General features: G+C 43.7%; 4 protein-coding genes across 4 annotated transcripts; all 4 read right to left on the bottom strand.

Moving 5' to 3' along the window:
• Positions 1-11706: 11706 nt before the first annotated feature.
• Positions 11707-12470, bottom strand: E1B28_005303 (uncharacterized protein; the record flags this gene model as incomplete). The annotated part of the gene is made up of 4 exons (XM_043149857.1): positions 11707-11898; positions 11966-12110; positions 12173-12260; positions 12317-12470. The coding sequence occupies 4 exons, from the start codon at positions 12468-12470 to the stop codon at positions 11707-11709; spliced, it is 579 nt and encodes a 192-aa protein (XP_043014465.1).
• A 3100-nt stretch (positions 12471-15570) lies between these two features.
• On the bottom strand, positions 15571-17046 carry E1B28_005302 (uncharacterized protein; the record flags this gene model as incomplete). The annotated part of the gene is made up of 7 exons (XM_043149856.1): positions 15571-15837; positions 15899-15994; positions 16060-16165; positions 16220-16382; positions 16442-16550; positions 16609-16837; positions 16892-17046. 7 exons carry the CDS (start codon positions 17044-17046, stop codon positions 15571-15573), a joined length of 1125 nt encoding a protein of 374 aa, XP_043014464.1.
• A 578-nt stretch (positions 17047-17624) lies between these two features.
• Positions 17625-18444, bottom strand: E1B28_005301 (uncharacterized protein). The gene is made up of 2 exons (XM_043149855.1): positions 18361-18444; positions 17625-18295 (listed from the first exon to the last, which is right to left on the bottom strand). The coding sequence occupies exons 1-2, from the start codon at positions 18435-18437 to the stop codon at positions 17644-17646; spliced, it is 729 nt and encodes a 242-aa protein (XP_043014463.1). The 5' UTR covers positions 18438-18444; the 3' UTR covers positions 17625-17643.
• Positions 18445-19266: 822 nt separating this feature from the next.
• E1B28_005300 (uncharacterized protein) lies at positions 19267-21498 on the bottom strand. The gene is made up of 7 exons (XM_043149854.1): positions 20756-21498; positions 20454-20682; positions 20280-20388; positions 20067-20229; positions 19900-20005; positions 19733-19828; positions 19267-19671 (listed from the first exon to the last, which is right to left on the bottom strand). The coding sequence occupies exons 1-7, from the start codon at positions 20908-20910 to the stop codon at positions 19402-19404; spliced, it is 1128 nt and encodes a 375-aa protein (XP_043014462.1). The 5' UTR covers positions 20911-21498; the 3' UTR covers positions 19267-19401.
• Positions 21499-22039: the final 541 nt, after the last annotated feature.

Here is a 22039-nt window from a genome sequence, read left to right as displayed (position 1 = left end):
GGCCGAAAACCTGACCCAAACCGGTTAAACTGCAGTTCCTGAGTAAATTGTCCCCAGAAAAATATATTAAACTTTTTGACGACTTTTTGTGACAATGATAGCAAATGGCATCACTTTGATGTGACAGTGATGATGCTCTGATGTGACATTTCTTGTGACTAATAGGTACAAGTGACCCACTGGGTCGTGTGGTTCGAAAACAGGGTTTCTCGGGCCGAAACCGTTCTATATTTGGTTTTTTTGGCAAACCGTTTATGGAACCATTTCAGCAATTCAGTTCGCAGTTCGGTTTCAAACCGGTGCTAGACCAGACTGATGAGAACACTATTCCGGTGTACCCGCAGGTGATGCGTGTGCTGGTGCTGAGCGCCAGACATTAAAACAAACAAGCTAATAAGAAGCTTCAAGCTTCCAGCCAAAATGCGAACCCAGACAGCCCCCCTAAATTTCCTTTTGACTCCAACCGAGCCATAGCTCTGACTCTGAGGTTGTAGCATGCTAGGATCCGCGTTAAACTGCATGGATAGCTTAACAAGACCTCATCACTTACACTTGATTGATTTCAGAAACGTTCTGAGCTATGGAATGGGTCGTAATTGTAATTGTGCACAAGCCTTCGTTTCCCCGGGATTACTCGGTTAATCGGCTATGGTCTACCGAACCGCAGCTCGTAAACTAAACAACACTGCGATAGACTATGGCAAAAAAGCAGTGAGTCCAGGGCGATGTATATGCTCGGATTATCATAATTGGATTATAACGACTGGAGGATTTATTGACTGTCAACCATTTTTGGTCATAATCTATCCCAGGTGCATCTTCAGTCACTTCCCATTTTGAAATATTACTATACTGGTGAGTGCTGAGGATATTGTAGAAGGACGGTGTTGACAGAGGGTGAGAAAGGCTAGTGCTCCTTGTATTTGTACATATCTGGTAGACTGGTACTATATAAGGAAATACAGAATATGAAATACGTCTAACTCGGGATGGACGGCGATGTCGGAGTGACCACAGCCAACTATATTAAGTAGGGGCAGTCACACCGGAATTACCAAAAAATACCCTCCACTTATTTGTGAATTGATTGTAGCTAAATCAGGTAATAGATACATATAATTGAAAGGTTATCTAATACATGCCGAATAAGTTCGCTCGAATTCTTAATTAATATCTACCAAATCAGGACTGGTTTCATGTCACCCGAAAGGAGAAATGATTCATAAAATATTGGTTGTGTGGAAAAATGATCTGATTAGGTAGAAATCAGTGCCCATTTCGGGTAGACTGAATACACTGATATCGGTCATCCCAAAAGCGATACTGATTGCGGGAACATCGGCTCAGCTGATGACCGCTCTGAAAGGGAGAAACAACCCACCCTGCTATTTGAAAGCTTCAACAAGGGTAGTTGCCCTCGTGCCCTCAAGCTTGAATGAGGGCAGTTGCCCTTCAGGGTTGTCTGAGGGCAATTCAAGGGCAATTTCCCTACAGCGTCTACTAGTGACTACCTACCATATTTGGATATACTATACTATATCGATATAATACCATTATAATTCTTAGAACAGTACTATATTTATTATAATACTATTATATTTGTTATGAAATATTCTTTCCTTTGTTACTATTTGTTCAGGCACTGGATCTAGTTCCCTTTATGGTAGGTGTGGGGATTGCGGGGTAAATGGACATTTTCCCACGGTCCTGGGGGGTAATATTGATATATTTAGGGGGTGATTGGGGCATGCTGGGGGTGGTATAAAATCACCATAAAATCATGAAAATTCCTCATGGATGGTAGGATCATGGAACTCTAAAAATTTCCGCTTAACTCGGCCAGAAATACGGTCAAAATGGCCAAAAACCCGGAAAAAATCGAGAAATGGTACTTGTATCTCAGCTACTAGTGAGCAGATTGGCACCAAAATTTAGTGGTGGGTAGAGAACATTTATAGGGTTATCTATTTTGAATCAAATCTCATTGAAATACATTGTGTGCACTATGTTACTGTACATGCATACTGACAGCTAAATGCACTCCACGAGTTTAAGCAGCATAAGTTGCACCGGTTGTATTTCTATCAGTTGCTGGCCAAAATGGATAATCCTGGGATAGTTTCTGGGGTTATCTGACCCCCTGAACTCGATTCTGAGCTCAGATATTTTTTCCCACCACTCCCTGAATTGATATCACTGTATGACCAGAATTCTGCCCTACCCAGCATTGCCTGAGTAGAGTAGAGATTAAAAATGGCACAGGTAGGTAGGAGTATGTATTTTTCACTGCTGAATCCGAATTTACAATCAGATTTATGATGGGATGCCTCCCTTCCATGATATTCATAAAATAATTTATATCAAAATATCGGAAATTATAAATCATTATTTGAGAAGGTAGGAGAACTATTGAGTGACAGGACATGTTGGACAATGTTCTAAATATACTGAGAGGGTTACCTACCAATTCCTGGACCCTAGGAGTAGTATCTGATTCCCCTGGACAAAAAATGCAAAAAAGCGGAAAATAATGCACTGTCCTACAGGTAATATTCCCACACCCTTGACACTCTATCAGTAATTGTTAGTGTATAGGAGGAGTCTATTACCAAATTATCTAAGCAATTGGCTGGTATTGTGGTTTGTGGCAAGCCAGTAGCCAATTGACAATATTTAGTGAATATCTCTATGAAAACACGTCCAAATTGCGTACAAAACGCGTTCCCACCGTTCTATAAATGTTCTCTACCCACCACTAAATTTTGGTGCCAATCTGCTCACTAGTAGCTGAGATACAAGTACCATTTCTCGATTTTTTCCGGGTTTTTGGCCATTTTGACCGTATTTCTGGCCGAGTTAAGCGGAAATTTTTAGAGTTCCATGATCCTACCATCCATGAGGAATTTTCATGATTTTATGGTGATTTTATACCACCCCCAGCATGCCCCAATCACCCCCTAAATATATCAATATTACCCCCCAGGACCGTGGGAAAATGTCCATTTACCCCGCAATCCCCACACCTACCATAAAGGGAACTAGATCCAGTGCCTGAACAAATAGTAACAAAGGAAAGAATATTTCATAACAAATATAATAGTATTATAATAAATATAGTACTGTTCTAAGAATTATAATGGTATTATATCGATATAGTATAGTATATCCAAATATGGTAGGTAGTCACTAGTAGACGCTGTAGGGAAATTGCCCTTGAATTGCCCTCAGACAACCCTGAAGGGCAACTGCCCTCATTCAAGCTTGAGGGCACGAGGGCAACTACCCTTGTTGAAGCTTTCAAATAGCAGGTTCTGGTGGGAGAAAATCAGCCAGCCTTTCCCTTGATCTGAAAGTGGAATTGATTCTCTCACTTTCAGCTCGGTTGATTGGCAGCTCCTGTGTTTGCCCCCTGACGCAACAGCGTTACAACAGAGTGATTGCTTGCATGCGGTTACAGCTGTAACACTTGGCTTAAAGCAAGCTTAAAGGCTGAAGACACTCACAGCAACCAAAAGTCAAATCAAGGTCAATAACCAAGATAGATGGCCATTTAGCATCCCATCAAGAGAGGACAATTTCGTATGAAGGTCTTTATAAAATCAATGTGCAACTGCAAGTGTAAAACACCACAGCTACCCGGATTCTAGGGTTTGTAGGGGCTCTGTTTATTGTCCAGTGGACTAAGTGGGACTATGAATTTTGTCTACAGTAAGACTAATTCAAATGATTGGAGACTATTGCCCTTGACAGACACGAAAACTAAGTCCTCGGCAGATGCGAACGCTAAGACCCTCGACAGATCACGAAACAGTAATCAAGACCTCGGTGGCCTACAGATGGATAGTTGTCAAGTTTTGACCTCGGCAGTCTCATATGGTTCAAATCAAATCTTATCATTTCACTGCACAAAGACAGGGCAAATCTCTCTATCAGTGTCAAGAGCAGTTACTCACGGGCAACTCACTCAGGACTTTCCTATGCATGGGTAGTACTTTTTTATCTACGGATACATGGGCTGCTTTTATACTATTTCTATGCTAGCTTGGTAATCCTATCAGTACTTGTCTCATTTCTAAATATAATGCACCATAGCTACGAATCCATATGAAATCTTATCACTAGGAACTGCTACATGTGCAGAATCTCATCTACAAAGCTTTTCTGTGTTCAAATCATATGTTTTGGACCAGTCTGGACCATTCTTCATTCTTGTTTCAGCATGTAGAATGGACCTACATAGGCGTACCATATGGTATTTCCTGCCTATGGACCTTATCCTGCATTTCAACATTATCAAATCATATGGACTTTGTGTGTCCAGGTGGTTCCAGCATATGGATCCAGAGTTCTGAATTGCCGTAGCACATGAACAGCGCAGACTCCGAGATCCGTTGTTCATCCCTGCCTGGTTCCTAGGTACTCTATCTGTGATCTGGGATCTGTATCATGTCTTTTTGTCTTTTCCTCAGATCGGGACTCGATCTACGGTCATATCAAATTTCTCCTAGTCTGTGTGGTCTTATGTCTGATTTCTTGTCAACTAAATCCCCCGTAGAAATAGGTACTCCTAGTATGAAGGTCTTTAGACTCCGTTAAGTTCTGCTATGAATGGTTCTGTGAAGATTACAAGTCTTCTAATAGTACAATCCCTTGATATGCCAGTGCATAGTAGAATGTAGAGAGTAGAACTCGGTGAATTACCGCTTAAGTCCTCTGCTCATAGTGTTCTACAGGTTTCGAACAGTCATACTCTATGGCTCTCTCTAACTGGTCTAGCTGCGCCTACGGCACATTCTACTAGCAGCACTAGCTTTAACTAGCAATTTGGGCTCACTCTAGTTCTTAATATGATAAATATTGCTCTGTAGCACTGTTTAAAGTGCAAAAAGAACCTTGTAGCATAGTCAACTAAGTCGCATTATCTCCCCCAAACAAAAGAGGACTGTCCCCAGTCCATCTATGGACTGAGTACAACATCATCTTCTATCGTTTGAATTGATCTACGGCTCTTTCATTTGGTAGTCCTACTAAAAGCCTTCAAAACAGCCCATAGATCTACACAATCTTATATACGGTGTACACTCTAGTGTACAACTGTCAAATCTCTGACTTAGAGAAATTTTGAGCTCTAGCTCTATGCTGACCAGTGCTAATGTTCCCAAAAAGGAAATGTTCCGACATCAAAATGATTTTCCCATGCCAGAACTCCTACGACCCAATGTTCCGTCAATAATTGCTTCCATCATAAGTATTGGGTCGTTAAGAACGTGGGCGTAGTCTGACTCATGCAAGTTGATTGAGTCAATTGTCTAGGGATATAGAATTTAGCAAGAGAACAAATGAAGCATTAAAAGACTTACTCAAGTGTTTCCTATCCTGCTCATCTGCTGCCTTTGGATCGGAAGGTGGACATCTGAGTCAAATCTCCACCGATCTCTAAGCTGCCAGTCCCGTTCTTCATCTACCTGGCCATCATCATATTCGTGAGGTCATTTGCATTGTGGAGGGACTGTCATTGTATTGACGAATGATAGATGTTAGTCGATGAACCTGCTACCAATGGGGTGCCAGGCACAGTAGCATAAACAAACGGCACGTCTCTGGCAGACACTGCCGGTACTGGGATTCTGACCATTTACATCCATATGTTATCGGTAATGTCTTCCTATGCTTGATCTACTTCCTTCGCGATTTGCAAAGCCTGAGCAAAGCCTGTTGAAGCCTGCTTTGATAGTTCTTGTAGTGCTCCTTTGGCAAGATATACAGTGGTCGCCGATTGGCAGTACAAACCTTGTGTTTTGGGGATATCTTGACTCAGCTACAAAAATGTGATAAGTTCAAAGCCACAATATTGACAGCAAGTACACATGTTGGGCCTCCTAGATGGTTGTTCTTTATCCTGAGCAATTCCTCATCACCCTTTTCGGTGACTGTAGGATGTTTGAGCCTAATCTCACCGAGCTCTCTATGCTCGGCCCATATGTTAAGAACATGCCGGAGTCTCTTGTTTTGACTGTTCACATGGTAGAACCAAGTTCGCCAAATGGAGCACAGAGGCAAAGTTGACTTGAAAGCTGCGCGAGCTCGTCATACGACTTTTCCTCGCAGTTTTGATGTGTCTTCGACGGAAGCAAATATATGCCTCGTCCAAAATATTGTTTCATCGAGCTGAAGAAGTGAGATTGAATACCTTGAGATGCCAGAATGCCATAAAATACTCACATTACCTGTTGGGATTATCCTGCAACCTCCTCGCTCAAGTTTGCGTTCTTTCCAATAAGGATATCGAACCTGGTTTGGAATGAAATCGTTCTAAGAAGCTGTAACGTATCATATGTCTCGTAATAAGGAAGTACTACGAACACCCGAAATGTTGTCTACCAGCAGGGAACTGCTTGGCACTAGTCAACTTAGTACTTAAGGAGGTGGTTAGTTGTGGTGAACACAAGGGACTCAGAGGGGATTCTGGCAGGTAAGTCTGGTATAGACTCAGTTGATAGGTTGATTCACAGATGGGCAGTTAGATTCAGAGAAAAGAAATAGATTGAAGAATACGAGAAATACTGATAGTCAGGGAGAATAGCGAGGTTGGGAAACCAAGCAGGATAGTACATGGGGTTTATATACTATTTAGCTAGCTAGTCTGGAATGTTCCACAGTATTCTACAGTATTCTACAGCATTCTACAAGATATGAGTCAGAGTGGAGCCTTCTAAATGGGTAAGTAATCTAGTCAGATGAGTAGCCTTGAGGCTGAATCTGTGGAGTAAGGTCTCCAGGATGTCCAGGATGCCCATGCAGCATGCCCAAGATGTCCAGAGTGTCTAGGAAAAAATGTGTGGGGGTCTCAAAAGTGTACGGTACATTACAGAAGCCACCTGCAGCGTTTAGAATATGAATGTGCATTACAGAGTTCCCACAGGTGAGCTGACTGGCAAGTGATTCGACAAGTTGTGGACACTTGACATAATCAAGCGTCCAGAATTCAAGTGTCGTGGTAGCGTTTTTGACAAGGACAATGACGACAGTTTAACTCCAGGCCATCTCAGGTGAAAATTTAACTGGAAGTCACTGGATCTCTGACCGGTCTGGGACTCAAAAGGCCTTCAATAGCATCCTCATTCACCGGTTCTGGACTTAAAGTGGGAGCAGCGTTGAATTTTGAAAGAATCGTGAAACGAAGTGTGGCAGAGTGATCCATCAGGCGCGATTTGCCCATCCCCGATGACTGGACAACAGGGAACAAGCAATAATAGTATTCCATATGTATATGGTATATGTCCATGATATGTGGAAGAATATTGGGGCATGGGGCACAGAATCCTTCTCAAATGCTTCTTTGAAATTTGTTGTAAATGTATGAGGAATTGAAGGACAGAGCATGGTAGAGTGCACAATGTAAGTCAAGCCTGGAGACAGAATCAAGAGGCGTTCTTACTATCTATTGCCACGGATATGTCCGTTTCAGCACTACTTGAATGTTGAGGTCCATGTGATAATCCTGAACCCACTGTGCAAATAAGATGATAACCCATTAACACCAACTTTGGTCCTTGAAGACTGGCATCCAGTCGTTCGTTGGGATACAGTTGCTGACAATGTTCCCCAAAGTGCCCTTGATAGCGTTCTGACAATATTCCACTTCTGTGTGGTCAGGATTGAGTATCTTCTTCCACTGGGAGTCCGCAAGGGGCAGCAAAGGCTTGATGAAAGGTGATTGAGCGCATCTCAGCCCTATATGTATCATTGGGGATGGGTCCGACTTCAACAAAGGGATTTTGGATCAGAAAACTGCTCCTAAGCAGGGCATTAACAGAAGGCAGATTGGGGGGGGGGGTAATGTCGAGTGAGCACATTTTGGTAGCGGCTGTTTGCCACTGGCATTGGTATCATAGTCAACAGCACATGCCTCGCCTTTGCGCTTATCTGTTGGTTTGCATTTTCCTGTTATCCTGTTCACAATTACAGCAGGTACATAGCATAAATAGAGGGATTATGAGAAGGTCATAGCCACACACCGTAATTCGTAGGTTTGTAAGGCCAACAACAATATTTTCAATTTCTAGTGGTCATCGGCGTATTGGGCGATGCAGAAGGAAAACCCTTTTTGTTCATTGAACAAGGTCCTCCAATGTCACAGCGCAGGTTTCCCGCAACTCGACTGGTGTTCAAGAGACGGATGTAGTTCAGATGGAAGAACTGAAGAGGCATTTTGGATTTGGTAAAACACATGCATCTCCAACGCTTGCTTCCCCCTTGCTTCCCCCTTGCAACGCATTCAGAACAAATGCGTATTGTAAATTGTATGTGAAATAAATGTGTATTCCCCCCATGTTCATGACACCAGACTCAACACACGTGGTAGTAATTCCTCACACCTAGAAACAGGAAATCTGCTCTGTAATCCCCAGCACTGCGAATACCACAATCTTCCTGCTGTTATCTCGAATGGCCAATGCGTATCCAGCAGCAGGATAGACCTGAGGAGCGGAGATGGAAAAGAGGTTGCCAGATATAAAACGTCGAAATATACCATTGACAAGGTGCTGACAATGATGCACAGATCAGTCTTCTCTACCAGTTCATCGATAAGGTCCAGACGAAGGGGCATCTCTTCAAACCACACGATGCTGGGACATACCAGTCCACCACGATCCAGAAAGCGCTTTCTCCAATGCAAGTTGCGATAAATCATCATTGTTCTGAGTTATGAGAGTAAAGGTCGATTGTCAGGAGGGTGAACCGCCTATGCATATGCCGGGCCTCGAGCCCTGACGCTGAGGATAGCATACGCCTAAAACAACCCAACACCCACGTAGGGCGTACTCCGAGGGGTACCAAACCCCGGTACTCTGACCTACTATGAGATCATACTCCAGACTAATGCTGGCGGACCATCCTACAGGCCTATCAGCAATAGAGGATGACAAGAGCTGGTGACCAAGGAGAATGAATAATGATGATGTCCAGTATTGTGAATATCTGTGAACCGTGTGGTGAACCATACGATGAACCGTACTCCTATAACGGGAGTAGACCTTCGGTGATGAGAGTGTCCTATGATGAGGACCGTATCCTCATGAGCCGGTACTCCAATGACGACGATAGCATACGATAGATGGTACCCAACATACGCCAATGTAGTGTACCACATACCTGTAACCTAATCCATGTGTACCCCATCCTGTACTCTAATGCGAGGGAAGGGACTCTAGGACGAGTCCGGGCCCCAATTAGACCATGAGTCCCCTGACAAGGGCGACCCAGACGAAGTAGAGTGACAGAGTGAATGGGGCAGAGGTGAAAGGTAAGGATAAAGAATAGAGGACAAAGGGACCAAGGACCAAGGAGATCAAATTCTAGGGAACTATCTACCACTAAGTACTCCTTATATACATATCTAATAGAAAGGGTTGTACTCCTATACTAATGACCCCTTCTCTAAGATTAGGAGTACTCTCCTATGAATTGACCCATTTCACATGATATCTCCCTTGATCATACGCTGAGTCCAACCACAGTTGACTGTAGAGGAGGAAAAGTCGGCGGTAGGTACTACTCCTGGTTCAGTTCATGACAAGTGTCCTTGAATTATATCAGTGAATCTTCAAATGTTGCCGGAAAACACAACATGTACTTACGGGAATGCTAGTGTACCATCAACTGACGGGTCAAAGAAGTCAAGTCTATGCATTTGCATAGAAAGGTGGTAGTGGGGAGCATCAATGTACGAGTAATGGTGATGGTTGGGGGAAAAGAAAGGATGGGGAGAGAGGTCGAATTCTTCAGTCTTTTATATTCTGGAGGGTCCTGTACACGGAGAGTGCTGAAGGTCGTCATAGAGCCATCATAGAGGAAGATGGAGGACAGAAGATGGGCAGAAAGGCTGTCTGAGACGTGTTGAGTCAAGAAGACGAGGAGGCGGAGGCGGAGGAAGAGGGAAAAGGATCATGGGGAAAATGGTCTTTGACAGCTGGGTTGTATTTATCAAACATGTCATTTGTTGAGGAGCATACCTAATCACATGGTGGCGCACACCTACAACCTCGATCACTGATCAATATCCATTCCACATCTCTCACATTTCAAATACTCTACATTCCTCATGTTCCAGATATCTTCCAGATTGCAAATACTTTTACCTTTTTATACTTTCATACCTATTCGACACCCTCAGCCATTCTACTATGTCTGAGGGTGAGTACTTATTCCTTCTTCTTCTCTTACTTGATAGTTACTTACCATGTATCAACCTGTAGGTCTTGTTGTACTCACTACGTATTCTACATCATCAACAAAAATGTCGCAAGTGTGGGGCCAGTCAGCTGGCCAGCCAAGAGAATGGCCATGTCCAGACTTGGCCAAGCCTTACAACAACCACAACTCGCTACTACAACTGTAATCCCTTGCAAAGCCTGCAAATCATAAGAAACCTCACCACAAATTGAGAGGTAAACAACTGAATCCTACAGTAGTATGGAGTTCTAACTCCCTTGCATCAGATTCCTGTGAGTTTCACCACAGTTCTGTTTGATTTTTATGCATGATAACTGTGTCACAACATGAGTTTAACTGGCATATCTTGTAATGATGGTTTTATCATGTAGCTTTAGATTTTAATCATATTATAAGACTGCTATAATATTGTTATAAGATTATTCTAACACTCCCTAACTGTAGTAGTGAATTGTAACAGCCGCTACCCATGGTATTGGAGTTTCAACGTTTCAGGATTTTTGCTGATGAATATTATAGAGAGCAAAGGTAAAGTTATTAGTGTTGCTTGTATTTAAGCATGTAGTTAAGCAAGGGTGAGATGAAGGGTAATGTTAGCTGTTTTGATTGTGTTACACCTGCATGCAGGCCATATCACGTACTTATGAAAATTTGTTAAACAAGCATAATGGTTGATATGGGATAGACTGTATAAGTCCAATCTTCTTAATCACTCAAGTGAACACGACAAGGAGTATAAACCAAGTATATACAGTACAAGTGATAATAAAGAAGATAAATAGTTACAATGCTGAGAGTCATTTATGTACCAGATAAAAGAAGGCTAGAAGCTATAAGTAAATATATACAGATATAATTAATTTGATGACATATGGCACCACTGGCATTGTGGCACCATCGGTGTAGTCGTTATGCCCTCCCTCACCAGATTGGACTGTTGAGTACAATCAATATTCAAATGTCAGCCACTTTGGTTATAGTGTTTGCTTCGTTGCTAATGGGAGGTGGGTCTACCATATCAGTATCAGTGTTGATGGTGGTTGCAGGTGAGTCTTCAGTGAAGGGAGTGAATTGAGAGGAGCCTTCCACAGGTCCTTCAATAGATGAATTTTTTGCTGTAGGTGTATCATTGGATGGTAAGATTGTAGGGCTAGTGCAGTTCCAGGAATCTCAGTGATTGTACTAGCAGGGCGCTTTTTCAAGCACCCATCGGGGAAATAGTGATTGTCATCAATACCGAGTGGGAGTCCGTTAACGATTAGACTCAGTAATAGACGTTACTGTTCAAATTGATTGAAACAGGTCAGTAGACAACACAGTTCCCACATGACAACAAAATGTCCCCCAGTGTATATGTTGTAGTTTTTTACTCTTGTCTGATCAATCTTATCTAGGATTCACCTACTTTTTCCTCTTATTGACAGCTCACTCCTACCTTATCTACATTATGTCTTTCCCAAGATGCTGGAATTATATATCTACAGGGACCACATCATTTTCTTCTCCTGTGTTCTGAGCTATACCAGACATGCCTGGGTAAAAGTCTATACTACCAACATTCTGCTCACTAATTTCACCTAAGACAGTTGCCCTGAATGAGTTTTCGTCCTCTATAGCAATACCAACAGCAGTTCGAACAATGATTAATGTAGAAGCAATTCCCTGTTAAGCAGTATGATTTAAGCCTTATAGTTAGTTGACATAGTATGTCTATTTTGATGGTACTGACCATTGTTGGGAGCAATATTGAGTAGAGAGTCTCACTTATAATAAGAAATGGGAGTGCAACCTCATCTGTCATAGGGAACCAAAGCCTGATGGTGAAGGATCCATATAGAACAAGTATAACTGGAGAGAGGAGGCCTGATTCAAGTCTATGAATTTCTCGAGTTAAATAGCATTGAACTACTCAAGTAAAGACAATATTGAGACATACATTGCAGAGATAACAGTCTGATACATCTTCTGGGTTGAGGATGTGGTCAAGTCTTGAACTCCTTGACTTATATATATAATCCTTCCCACTTCAGAAAAATTGATTAATAAGATGCGACAAAGTAAACAGATATAGAAGACTGACCTATCAAAAGCATCAACAGGACATTGGTAACAATACTTCCTACCATGAAGAGCATAAAGATGTTGTCTTCAAGGTTGATTCCAAATGTGACTGGGTTTGGTAGATCATAAACTGTAAAAACAATGCTGAAAATTCCTAGGACTTGGGCTATCATTAGAATTTGGAGACTAAGCTTGAGATAACTTGAACAAATACCATTGTTCACCACACAAATGACAATGAGTGGGATACTGACACTACGCCTCTGGTTCCAGATAAGGTAACATCTCCATGTCTACAAAATAGCTGTTAGTATTTTATTTTAACTTTTAAAAACAGCTAGAAAAACTTTACTTACAAGGATGCCATCTGTTAAAGCACTTAAAACCAAGTAAAGTGGGTAATGGGCCCAACAATCTGAAAAGCTGATGGTATTTACTTGGCAGTGACAATAATGCCTTGAACTGATATCTGAAGGTACCATCTGTGAATCAGTAAATCTAAGTTCAGTGATTTGATAATAGTAGAGCAAATAACTTGCATTAAGGAATGATTATACCCGGAATAAGAGTAGTGGCTTGCTGAGTTGACCTGGGCAGCTAAAACCACTGATAATGTGTCCAGGACTAGACCAACTGTGACTACAATGAAGAGTATTGTGATGATGACACCATTGATCAGGTAGCTTTCTTTTCTAAGTTTTCTTCGTTTCATTATAATATGGATGCAAAGGCCATATAGCACAACATATCCACCTAAAGCAATGAGACACTTTGATGTGATTATACCTGTCTTGGAAATGCTCACCATAGAGTGTAAGGGCAATCTACAGAATTGTGATGAGCATAGCAGGTCGTACTAAATATGAACAGACATTACCATAGAAGGGATTATTATTGTCACATCAGTGAGAAAGGAGTCATTGAAGACATTTTGAAGGGGCATGAGCACAGAAGGAAGGGTTTCAGTGTGTGGAAAGAAAGGTTGGTGACTAGGCTTTAAATACGGCTATTAACCACCACTGATGTATAGGGAGCAGCATGGACCGCACTGGGCGGGGATAGGATGCAAAATGCAAATCCTGTCACCATCCCACGGGATTGACGGGGTGGTGGTAATAATCACGATCTATACATATTTGTGTGACAACTGCAGTGCAGTATTATTACAGTGCTGAGCATCGGACCTGCTATCGCGGGAACTCGGTAATCCCTTTCATAGTAAAAAATCAATTACTATTTCGGTAATCCACGGCGGCGATTATGACAGTCGTCGCAGGCGTCAGCGTTTGATCATGAGCTATCGGGCATCAAGTTCCGATGAAAAATGATTCCATCTCATCGGTTCCTGTCGTTATGGCCCACGAAGGACTTTCATTTCCATTCTTTTATTTGCTTTCAGGGGACCACTCCCAGTGGCGGATCAAGACATATATAGACGGTAAATATCCCGAGGGTATGACCCCAAAACCACGTCGGACTTTGCCCGCTACCTCGGATATCCTGTCTTTGAACGTCTACACCGGAAATCCAATCCACTTTTTTGGCGACCTGGAGAAAGGCGAACCTTACTACTTCTCTTCGGCTCTGTTCTCACTTGAGGCCATCGAAGGTTCGGATACCCCTGTAATGGCCATATAAGATGATTCGTTCGGGGTGATCGGTACATTTGCTGTACATTGTTGCCGCTGATATAAGTCATTTCAGCTAAAGGATGATGATGTCAGAATGAACATGGAATTTACAAGTTCTATTTCTTGATTGTACAATTACAATTTATAAAATCCGTCCAAGAAAATCTATCTCCAGAGCACACCATCTCGTCTAGGGTCATGGGCCAGTAATGTTTACCTCCCCCAACTTCTTGCTGCCTGGCATCAGAACCTCCTTCCGTGCGGGTTGACAGCAAAACATGATGGCAGTATTCGAGTCGGCAACGTTTGGAAACATTCCCCCGCTTCCGCCAAATAGGGCAAATACCATTCGTCTGATTACACGCTAGTCCGGAAGAAAAAGTAAAAGAACAGTAGTGTAACTTCAGACTCCTGTGATTATAAAGCGACGTTCATTGTTACTCACCCACTGCAAACACAGAGGAGGTCACTGCCTCCTCCCCATCAGTACCACCCCCTCCTCATTCATTTCCGACTATACGCCATGTTGGTCAATAACGACCGAACTCGTTCATCAATCGAATCAGAGGCTGAACCGGTCTGCGTAGTCGTCTTTGGTTGATTCTGAGTTTGATTACGGACGGGTGATTGTCCGAGGAGAGAGGCAACGATAGTGTCCATTTCAGTGAGTGTGCTAGGTGGGAGGGAGGGTCAAGAGTTTGCGTATGGGGATTCTGGGAAGAAAAGGATGAGTAAGGTTGAGCTAATATATACGAAGTATCAAACGTCAACGTCAGCGCAACGTCCAAATGAGAGAGGAAAGTTCGAAAGTACGTATGCGTAACTCGTGCTAACCTGTGCCGGTTATCCACAATGAGTATCTTCAAGAGGAAAAGCGGAGTACCGAGGGCAGACCGGGGTTCCACCTGGGCCATTTGACGTTCACTTCGAGAATTGAGGACGCAGCGGGATATCACATCGATGAGTTCGAGGCCTACTGAATTCAATGTACATCCATATCAATATCAATACCCTAAATAATCAATCTACGTACTCCGAGTCCACGTTCTGGAAAGAACAATCAGAACACGAAGTCGCGAACACGAGGCTGTTGTGGGGATCTCACCTGACTACCCCACAAAGGGACGGGGTAGTATATTCAATTCGAAGTGAAATCCAAGAGAAAGGTCATTTATGAGAAAGGGAATGACAGGAGCCTGGAAAGGTCGAGAAATGAGATCTTGAGAGACTACAGACTATGAACATGACAACAGTCATGCCGTAAATGAACTTACCACAGGTTGATGTATCCAGTCGCAGATACGTGGAGAACACGGATATCCACATTATCTGACGGGGCGACGGGACGAGCTAGGTCGAGCCGAGTCTCGGCTAGCTACATCTGGACAGCAATAAATGATGGGACCACAGGTGGTGCACGCCCGTGCCGCGCCTTGCATTCCCACCATGGTCATCCCGAAGACGCCTAGAGATGCCGATCCCAGAAAGGGAAGTACCGGGGCCATCGGAGTAATAGTTCGGGGGCCCATGTTCGAAACCACGACGGGTCAAATAATCGTTGAGTACATATGAAACACAGTAAATAAAAATTACAATCGTGTATATGTAACTTCGAGACACATCAAAAGCTCCAATCCAGAGGTTACACAGTCTCCTTCCTTCCACCCATCCTAAACAACTCCCCATCCACATCCACACTCCTAGTACTAACGAATCCAGATCCAACCTCCGAAATCCCAGGATTAAATTCTATAGTCGATAAAACTCCCGGTGACGGTTTCCTTCCCGCCCCCCTACTCCCATCCGAGTTAGAACTCGGAGGTAAAGAAGACATTTGAATACTCGGGTCAGACTCGGAAATGCTACAATGCATGTTGACGAGAATGATGATACAGGTTGGGTATACGCCCTATGAGTCCAGGGAACAAACATAAGAACAGACATAGGACAGGCCGGTGAAGCCAACGTACCGAAACCTGGTCGCCAATGGCGTTTAGAAAAACCCCAAGGAAATTAACAAAATTCCTCTCGTTTTCTCTGTCGAAGAACAGATTGAGCTGAGTCAACTGGAAATTGGGAAAGACGAATCGGATCAGGAAGCTTAGTGAAAGGATCCATGAAGAAATTGCACCCAAAATAAGCAATAAACAAAGCCCGATTCGACGAGAATGATCAAAACCTTCTGACTTCTGGATCTCCGAGCTGCGAAATCCAGCTTCATGAATTGACGGTGTTGCCTATCCGGAGTAAAAAATCGGGCAAAAACCCACGAAAATAGAACAAAAACTCACCAAGCCCTGACCGCGATGAAACTCGTCGAAACCGCATTTGTCGCCAACGAAATCCCCCAAGCTATCGGTTCCCCCCACCGGCACGCTTTTGATCCTGCAGGTATGCTGCTGTGGTCACCGTAGCCGTTACTTGAGAGGCAATTCAACGCGATGACACTGAAAACTGGGAGTGAATGGGAACAAGTCAGTAATCCAAGCTCGTGTCTCAAGGTACCAGCTCACCAAAAGATGCTAACAGCATGACAATCGGGATGTACACGAACTTCTGGAGACGGGTATTCTGGCAAAGCACCCAAGCTCTCCATATTACAACCGAATCGCCGACAAGCATCTGGGCGTAAACCTGTCAGCTCCAAGGGATTCTAAGTAAGATAGTTACGATTACGCACGTTGATGAGAAATAACGCCTCCATGGGTAGCCCGAATCCTACAATATCAGCGTTAAACGCCAACCACCGATCTAACAATCCAAGATCTGGATATTTGAAGAAGAACCCTTGCATTGCCATGGCGAATTGGGATACGTTCATGGCCCATAATGCTGTCGATGACAGAAATAAGACCAATGTGACCACGATAATAAGGATATTAGCACGGTTTCGAAGTTTGCTTCGCGTTCTAAGACGCATCAGCTTCTCTTTCGTTTCTAAACCGAAAGGAAAAAGGACGTACAACTGCAACTTCATCGCCCACGAGAACAATACGAGGTAAACCCCCCATAGTCCTGTCTCCGATATGACTCCAGCTAGATTCACCACGAAATAGGTCCCGAGTGGATCGAATATGAATGATTGTGTTTCTGCGCTTACGGGTGTGCTGTGGTCCATAGGAGGAGATCGCAATGTCAAAGGCAGGAGTCCATGTAAAGGTGAGTGGGTAGTTATATGACCTTTCGGTTAACAAATATGGCTCCGAAAGTGTGGTACATACAGCCAACAAACCGCCGGCCCTGTTGTTGGAGCACAAGTTGGCTGTTTCAGACAGACAGATAGATAGATTGTGACACAGGGCTGTTTGCCGAAGAGCAGCCGACTACCTGAGCCCGCTTCATCCGAAATATCAATATCATCTTCTTCTAAGATAAGTTATACAAAGATTGGACGATAAAAAATTAAATATCATATACTTAGATCCATCAGAAAACAGTCTGGAACACATCCCGTTCAAGTCCGACTGTCCGAGACCATAACAACCGCCAGGAAAGCAAGAGTTAAGGGGAAGAAAAGTGAAAGTCTGAAGTGTTCCTTCTCAATTGTCGCTATTACAGTATTCAGTCCATACACCTCGAGAGAACAGGTTTAAAAAAACCGCCGTCAGGGACAATCTACTGTATACAATAGATACTATATATGATTAATGTTGCGTGGTTGGCGTAAGGACTTTGAATATCGAGCGGCATGATCGGGCCGGATTGTAGCCGTAGATTATACTCTCTCATACTTCAAGGTCTCCTCTACTACCTTTCCCGCTCTACCCCCAATCCACCCACTCACGTCCTTCCACTCCTCACTCTCATCCCCAAACATAATCTTCACACCAGAAAGCATCGCCGCCAAAGCTAGATCCGCAAACACAGGTTTATCACCGCCCACCACGAATTTTCCCACTCCAGCGCTTTCATACGCGCTCAAGAGTTCATCGAAACTCTTCTTCCCTTTTGCCCATACCTCCTTCGTTTCTTCCTGTGAGAGCAGCTTAGGCGGCCCCATGCGCTTCTCAATTTCAGCCAAGAACTCAGGGGAGAACCATTCCAGGAATTTGGGAATAAAGACACTTATTAGGGCGTAGACCTTTGCGGTAACAGCATCTGCAAATACGGCTTGTAGAACCCGAGTGCCTTCAGGGACGAGCTTCGGTGTTGTTGGGTACGCTTTGTCCAGGTATTCCACGATTAAAAGTGAATCAGAGATAGCTTCACCGGTGGAAGAGTCTTGAATGAATGGAACGGTGTATTTGGGTGAACCGTCCGGATTGGACGTGGTTGGAGGTGCGCCGATAGATTTTGCAGTCCGTTCAATCTCACCCAAAGTGATAATGGAGACTTTGAACGGGAGCTTTTTGTAGTTGAGCGAAAATCTAAGTCATTTCAAAGAGTTTGAGGTCAATATATGGAGCCTGGAGATATGGATGACAAAACTTACATGACCTTTCGCGTGTGGGGTGAACTACCAAGGTGTTCGGGAAATTTGGAAGGTCCTAAATCGTAGACAGTAATCATACTTAGCTTGCTCGATACTGAGCATTGGGTGAGTTTGCGTTCGTCTTTTATACACTGTATTTATCGCTTCTGTCGGGATATGCTTGCTAAACACCTTTAAAAATTGGTTATCAAGATTAGTCAAAGCCCAGCGCCGTATAGAGTACATTCACCCACCCTGTACCAGTGTACTGAACTGAGCTTCCAATGTACAGAAGCCGCAGGCGATGCGTGTGCTCATGCCGAGGGCCGGAACAAAGTATGTAGCTGAGTAAAGCGTTACCGTCCGAAGTCAAAGCGAAGTCAGTGTATACCGTATGCTTGATAATCACTATACTACGCAGTTCAAAACGGCTTGTGAAAGAAAATGGTTAGTAACTTTAACCTAATAATAACTCACCACCTAATATCGCTTACATTCCGAGCCATGGAATCATGATGCATGATGGTCGCACTTGTTGCGTACATAATTGCCTTCCTTTCCCGGCATTTCTCAGTTAGTCGGCTATCAAGCCGCAGCTTCTAAACAGGGCTGCGATAGACGACGGCAAAAGCAGTGAGTTCCGATGATATATACTCGCGTTATAACGACTGTACAAAGATTTACAGACAATCATGATTAGAGAGTGTCCGGGACATCTCGTTTGAAAGATATAAACAGTCATTCAACTGATGATGCAGCTAAGTACCCTCAAAAGCCTGGTTGAACTTCGCACCGGCCGGGTTACAGCTATGGTTCATGAGAAATTGAAATCGAAATACCACCTGATTTGAAGAATGGTTGATTCAACCGTAGCGCCATAGTAGTTTATGATCCTCAACCATACATACTTTCACAGTAGATTCGAGAGCCAATCACCACCTTCGGGAGAATTAGAAAGACACGTGAAGTACATAAAGCATCGTAACTGCAAAATACAATAATCACGTCTATAAATTGAGTCAAACTAATCAATTGTCCCCATCGTGAGCTCTAATCCGTACGTTACACAATCTCCTTCTCTCCACCCTTCTTAAACAGCTCCCTGTCCACATCCGCAATCCGAGTACTAATGAACCCAGATCCAACATCCGAAATCCCAGGATTGAATTCTATAGTCGATAAAACTCCCGGTGACGGTTTCCTTCCCCCCGCCCGGCGACTCCCATCCGAGTTGAAACTCGGGGGTAAAGAAGACATTTCCACACTCGAGTCAGGCTCGGACATGCTGCAATGCATGCTGACGAGAATGATGATACAAGTTGGGTATACGCCCTATGAGTCCAGGGAACAAACATAAGAACAGAAATAGGACAGATAGGTGAAGTGAACGTACCGAAATCTGGTCACCGATGGCGTTTAGAAAAATACAAAGGAAATTGACAAAATTTCTCTTAGGTTCCCTGCCAAAGAACAGGTTAAGTTGAGTCATCTGAAAATTGGGAAAGACAATTAGTCAATTGTAAGTTTGCTGGGACGAACATGAAAAAAAAAAACTCGCACCCAAAATAAGCAATAAATAAATCCCGATTCGACAAGTATGATCAAAACCTTCTGACTTCTCGATTTACGCGCTCCAAAGTTTAATTTCATGAGCTGACGGTGTTGCCTATCGAGAGTAGAAGAATGCAAAGTTAGACAATTGATCCAGGAAACAGAAAGAAACATACCAGGCCCTGATCGCGATGAAACTAGTCGAAACCGCATTTGTCGCTAATGAAATCCCCCAAGCTATCGGTTGCCCCCATCGGCACGCCTTTGATCCTGCAGGTATGGTACTCTGTTCATGGTAACCGTTACTCGAAAGACAATCCAACCCGATGGCAGTGAAAACTGGAAGAACTTCAGTGATTGAAGTTCATATCCCTAAGGATCCAGCTCACCAACACACGCTAACAGCATGACAATCGGGACGTACACGAACTTCTGTAGACGGGTATTCTGGCAAAGCACCCAAGCTCTCCATATTACCACCGAATCGCCTACAAGCATCTGGGCGTAAAGGTAGAAAGTGTCGGCCTTCAAAGGTTCCAAGATAAAAGTAGATGTTTACGTACATTGATCAGAAATAACGCCTCCATGGGTAGTCCAAATCCTCTAATATCATCGTTAAACGCCAACCACCGATCTAACAATCCAAGATCTGGATATTTGAAGAAGAACCCTCGTATCGCCATGGTCAATTGAGACACGTTCATAGCCCATAATGCCGTCGATGACAGGAATAAGGCCAATGTAACGACGATAATAAGGATATTAGCACGGTTTCGAAGTTTGCTTCGCGTTCTACAAGCAAAGCAAATCAGTTTCTCTCAATTCTCTTCCTTTCGTTTCTGAATTAAAAAGAAAAAGGACATACAACTGCAATTTCATCGCCCACGAGAACAACACGAGGTAGATCCCCCATAACCCTGTCTCCGATACCACTCCAGCGAGATTCACGACGAAGTACGTCCCGAGTGGATCGAATATGTACGATTGTGTTTCTGCGCTCACGGGTGTGCTGTAGTCCATAGGAGGAGATTGTGGAGGGCAAATGTCAAAAGGCGGAGGTCGTCCATAGGTGAGTGCGTACAGTAAATATGTGACCCTGTTTATCGGTGGTAAAAAAAATATTGAATGCGATTATCGGCTTTTGTTCAGTACCGAGGCCCGCCTAGGATGGACGTTGTATCTCATGTGCCTTTCGTAACATAGCTAGCAAGTATTATGGCTCTTGGCACTCGCTAGCCTGGTCGAAATGGAGCGCCGATACTGCTAGAATGAAGTTGGTGAATGTCATCGGGAACGCAGCGGTTCTCAATAGCGCCGAAGAGAAGTTGCAGGTTCTGTCACGGCGGGGATATTACTGTCTTTCTTCCACATGACAACATGGCGCGCCAGCTCACGACAGATGGTGCCTTTTCAATTCAAAAGGCCCAAACACAATTTCAAGCAATTGTATGGCAAGTTGCAACAGATGCTCCGTGGAGGATGGGTATCATTTGAATTTAGTAACATTAAAAAGCCACTCTCACCTTGCGTCGAAACACTCCGGACAAATAAGGGTCGAGTACGTCGAGTTCTTTGCCGCTCAAACGCTGAAGATGACCGTCAGAGTAAGAGGCTGAGCGTGTGGAAATCTCGGTGGGGGCTGTGCGTCGGCAGTGATTGTGATTACGTCATGCGTGTGACTCGTTCCAGAACTTACATTCGTTCTCCCGTCAACTTCAATTTCGAGCTCTCATGCACTTGGAGACAAGTTCCCCGTAAACTCGCTCTCTAGCTTATCTGTGTGGCTTTCCCATGCGGACTCTAGTATCTCACCATGAAGACAGTGGAGTATGGAAATGGTCTGGACGGGCACGTTCTCGTCTTGCTTGTACTGTCCTGCTTGCACTAATCTGCGACTCAATATCTCTGTAGGTCATGAATATGAACGTTCTCAGGAATGACATAACCAGAAGATCCGCTTACAGCTGAAACGCCAACGCTCCAAGATCCAACCTGCGCGCCAGCAGCCCCCTCCTTTGCCTAGCTTCTTGAACGATTTTTACTGCATGAACGGATCGAGGTTATCCTTACGGCCCAGATTATCTATTTAACCTACGATCATCCACCGGCTAAGGAAGCTATATCCTGATTCCTACTATTTCACCACTCC

Source organism: Marasmius oreades, chromosome 2 (assembly GCF_018924745.1).
Source record: "Marasmius oreades isolate 03SP1 chromosome 2, whole genome shotgun sequence".
In the NCBI taxonomy this organism is placed as follows: Eukaryota; Fungi; Basidiomycota; class Agaricomycetes; order Agaricales; family Marasmiaceae; genus Marasmius; species Marasmius oreades.
This window is presented reverse-complemented; position numbering and strand designations above follow the sequence as displayed.

Coding starts and splice junctions, on each gene's coding strand:
- E1B28_005300 (XM_043149854.1), bottom strand. CDS start 20,910: ATGGACTACAGCACACCCGTGAGCGCAGAAACACAATCGTACATATTC. Junction 20,230..20,279: donor CATGCTGTTAGCGTGTGTTG/GTGAGCTGGATC, acceptor AAGTTCTTCCAG/TTTTCACTGCCATCGGGTTG. Junction 19,672..19,732: donor CCATCGGTGACCAGATTTCG/GTACGTTCACTT, acceptor CTGGACTCATAG/GGCGTATACCCAACTTGTAT.
- E1B28_005301 (XM_043149855.1), bottom strand. CDS start 18,437: ATGATTACTGTCTACGATTTAGGACCTTCCAAATTTCCCGAACACCTT. Junction 18,296..18,360: donor CCCCACACGCGAAAGGTCAT/GTAAGTTTTGTC, acceptor GAAATGACTTAG/ATTTTCGCTCAACTACAAAA.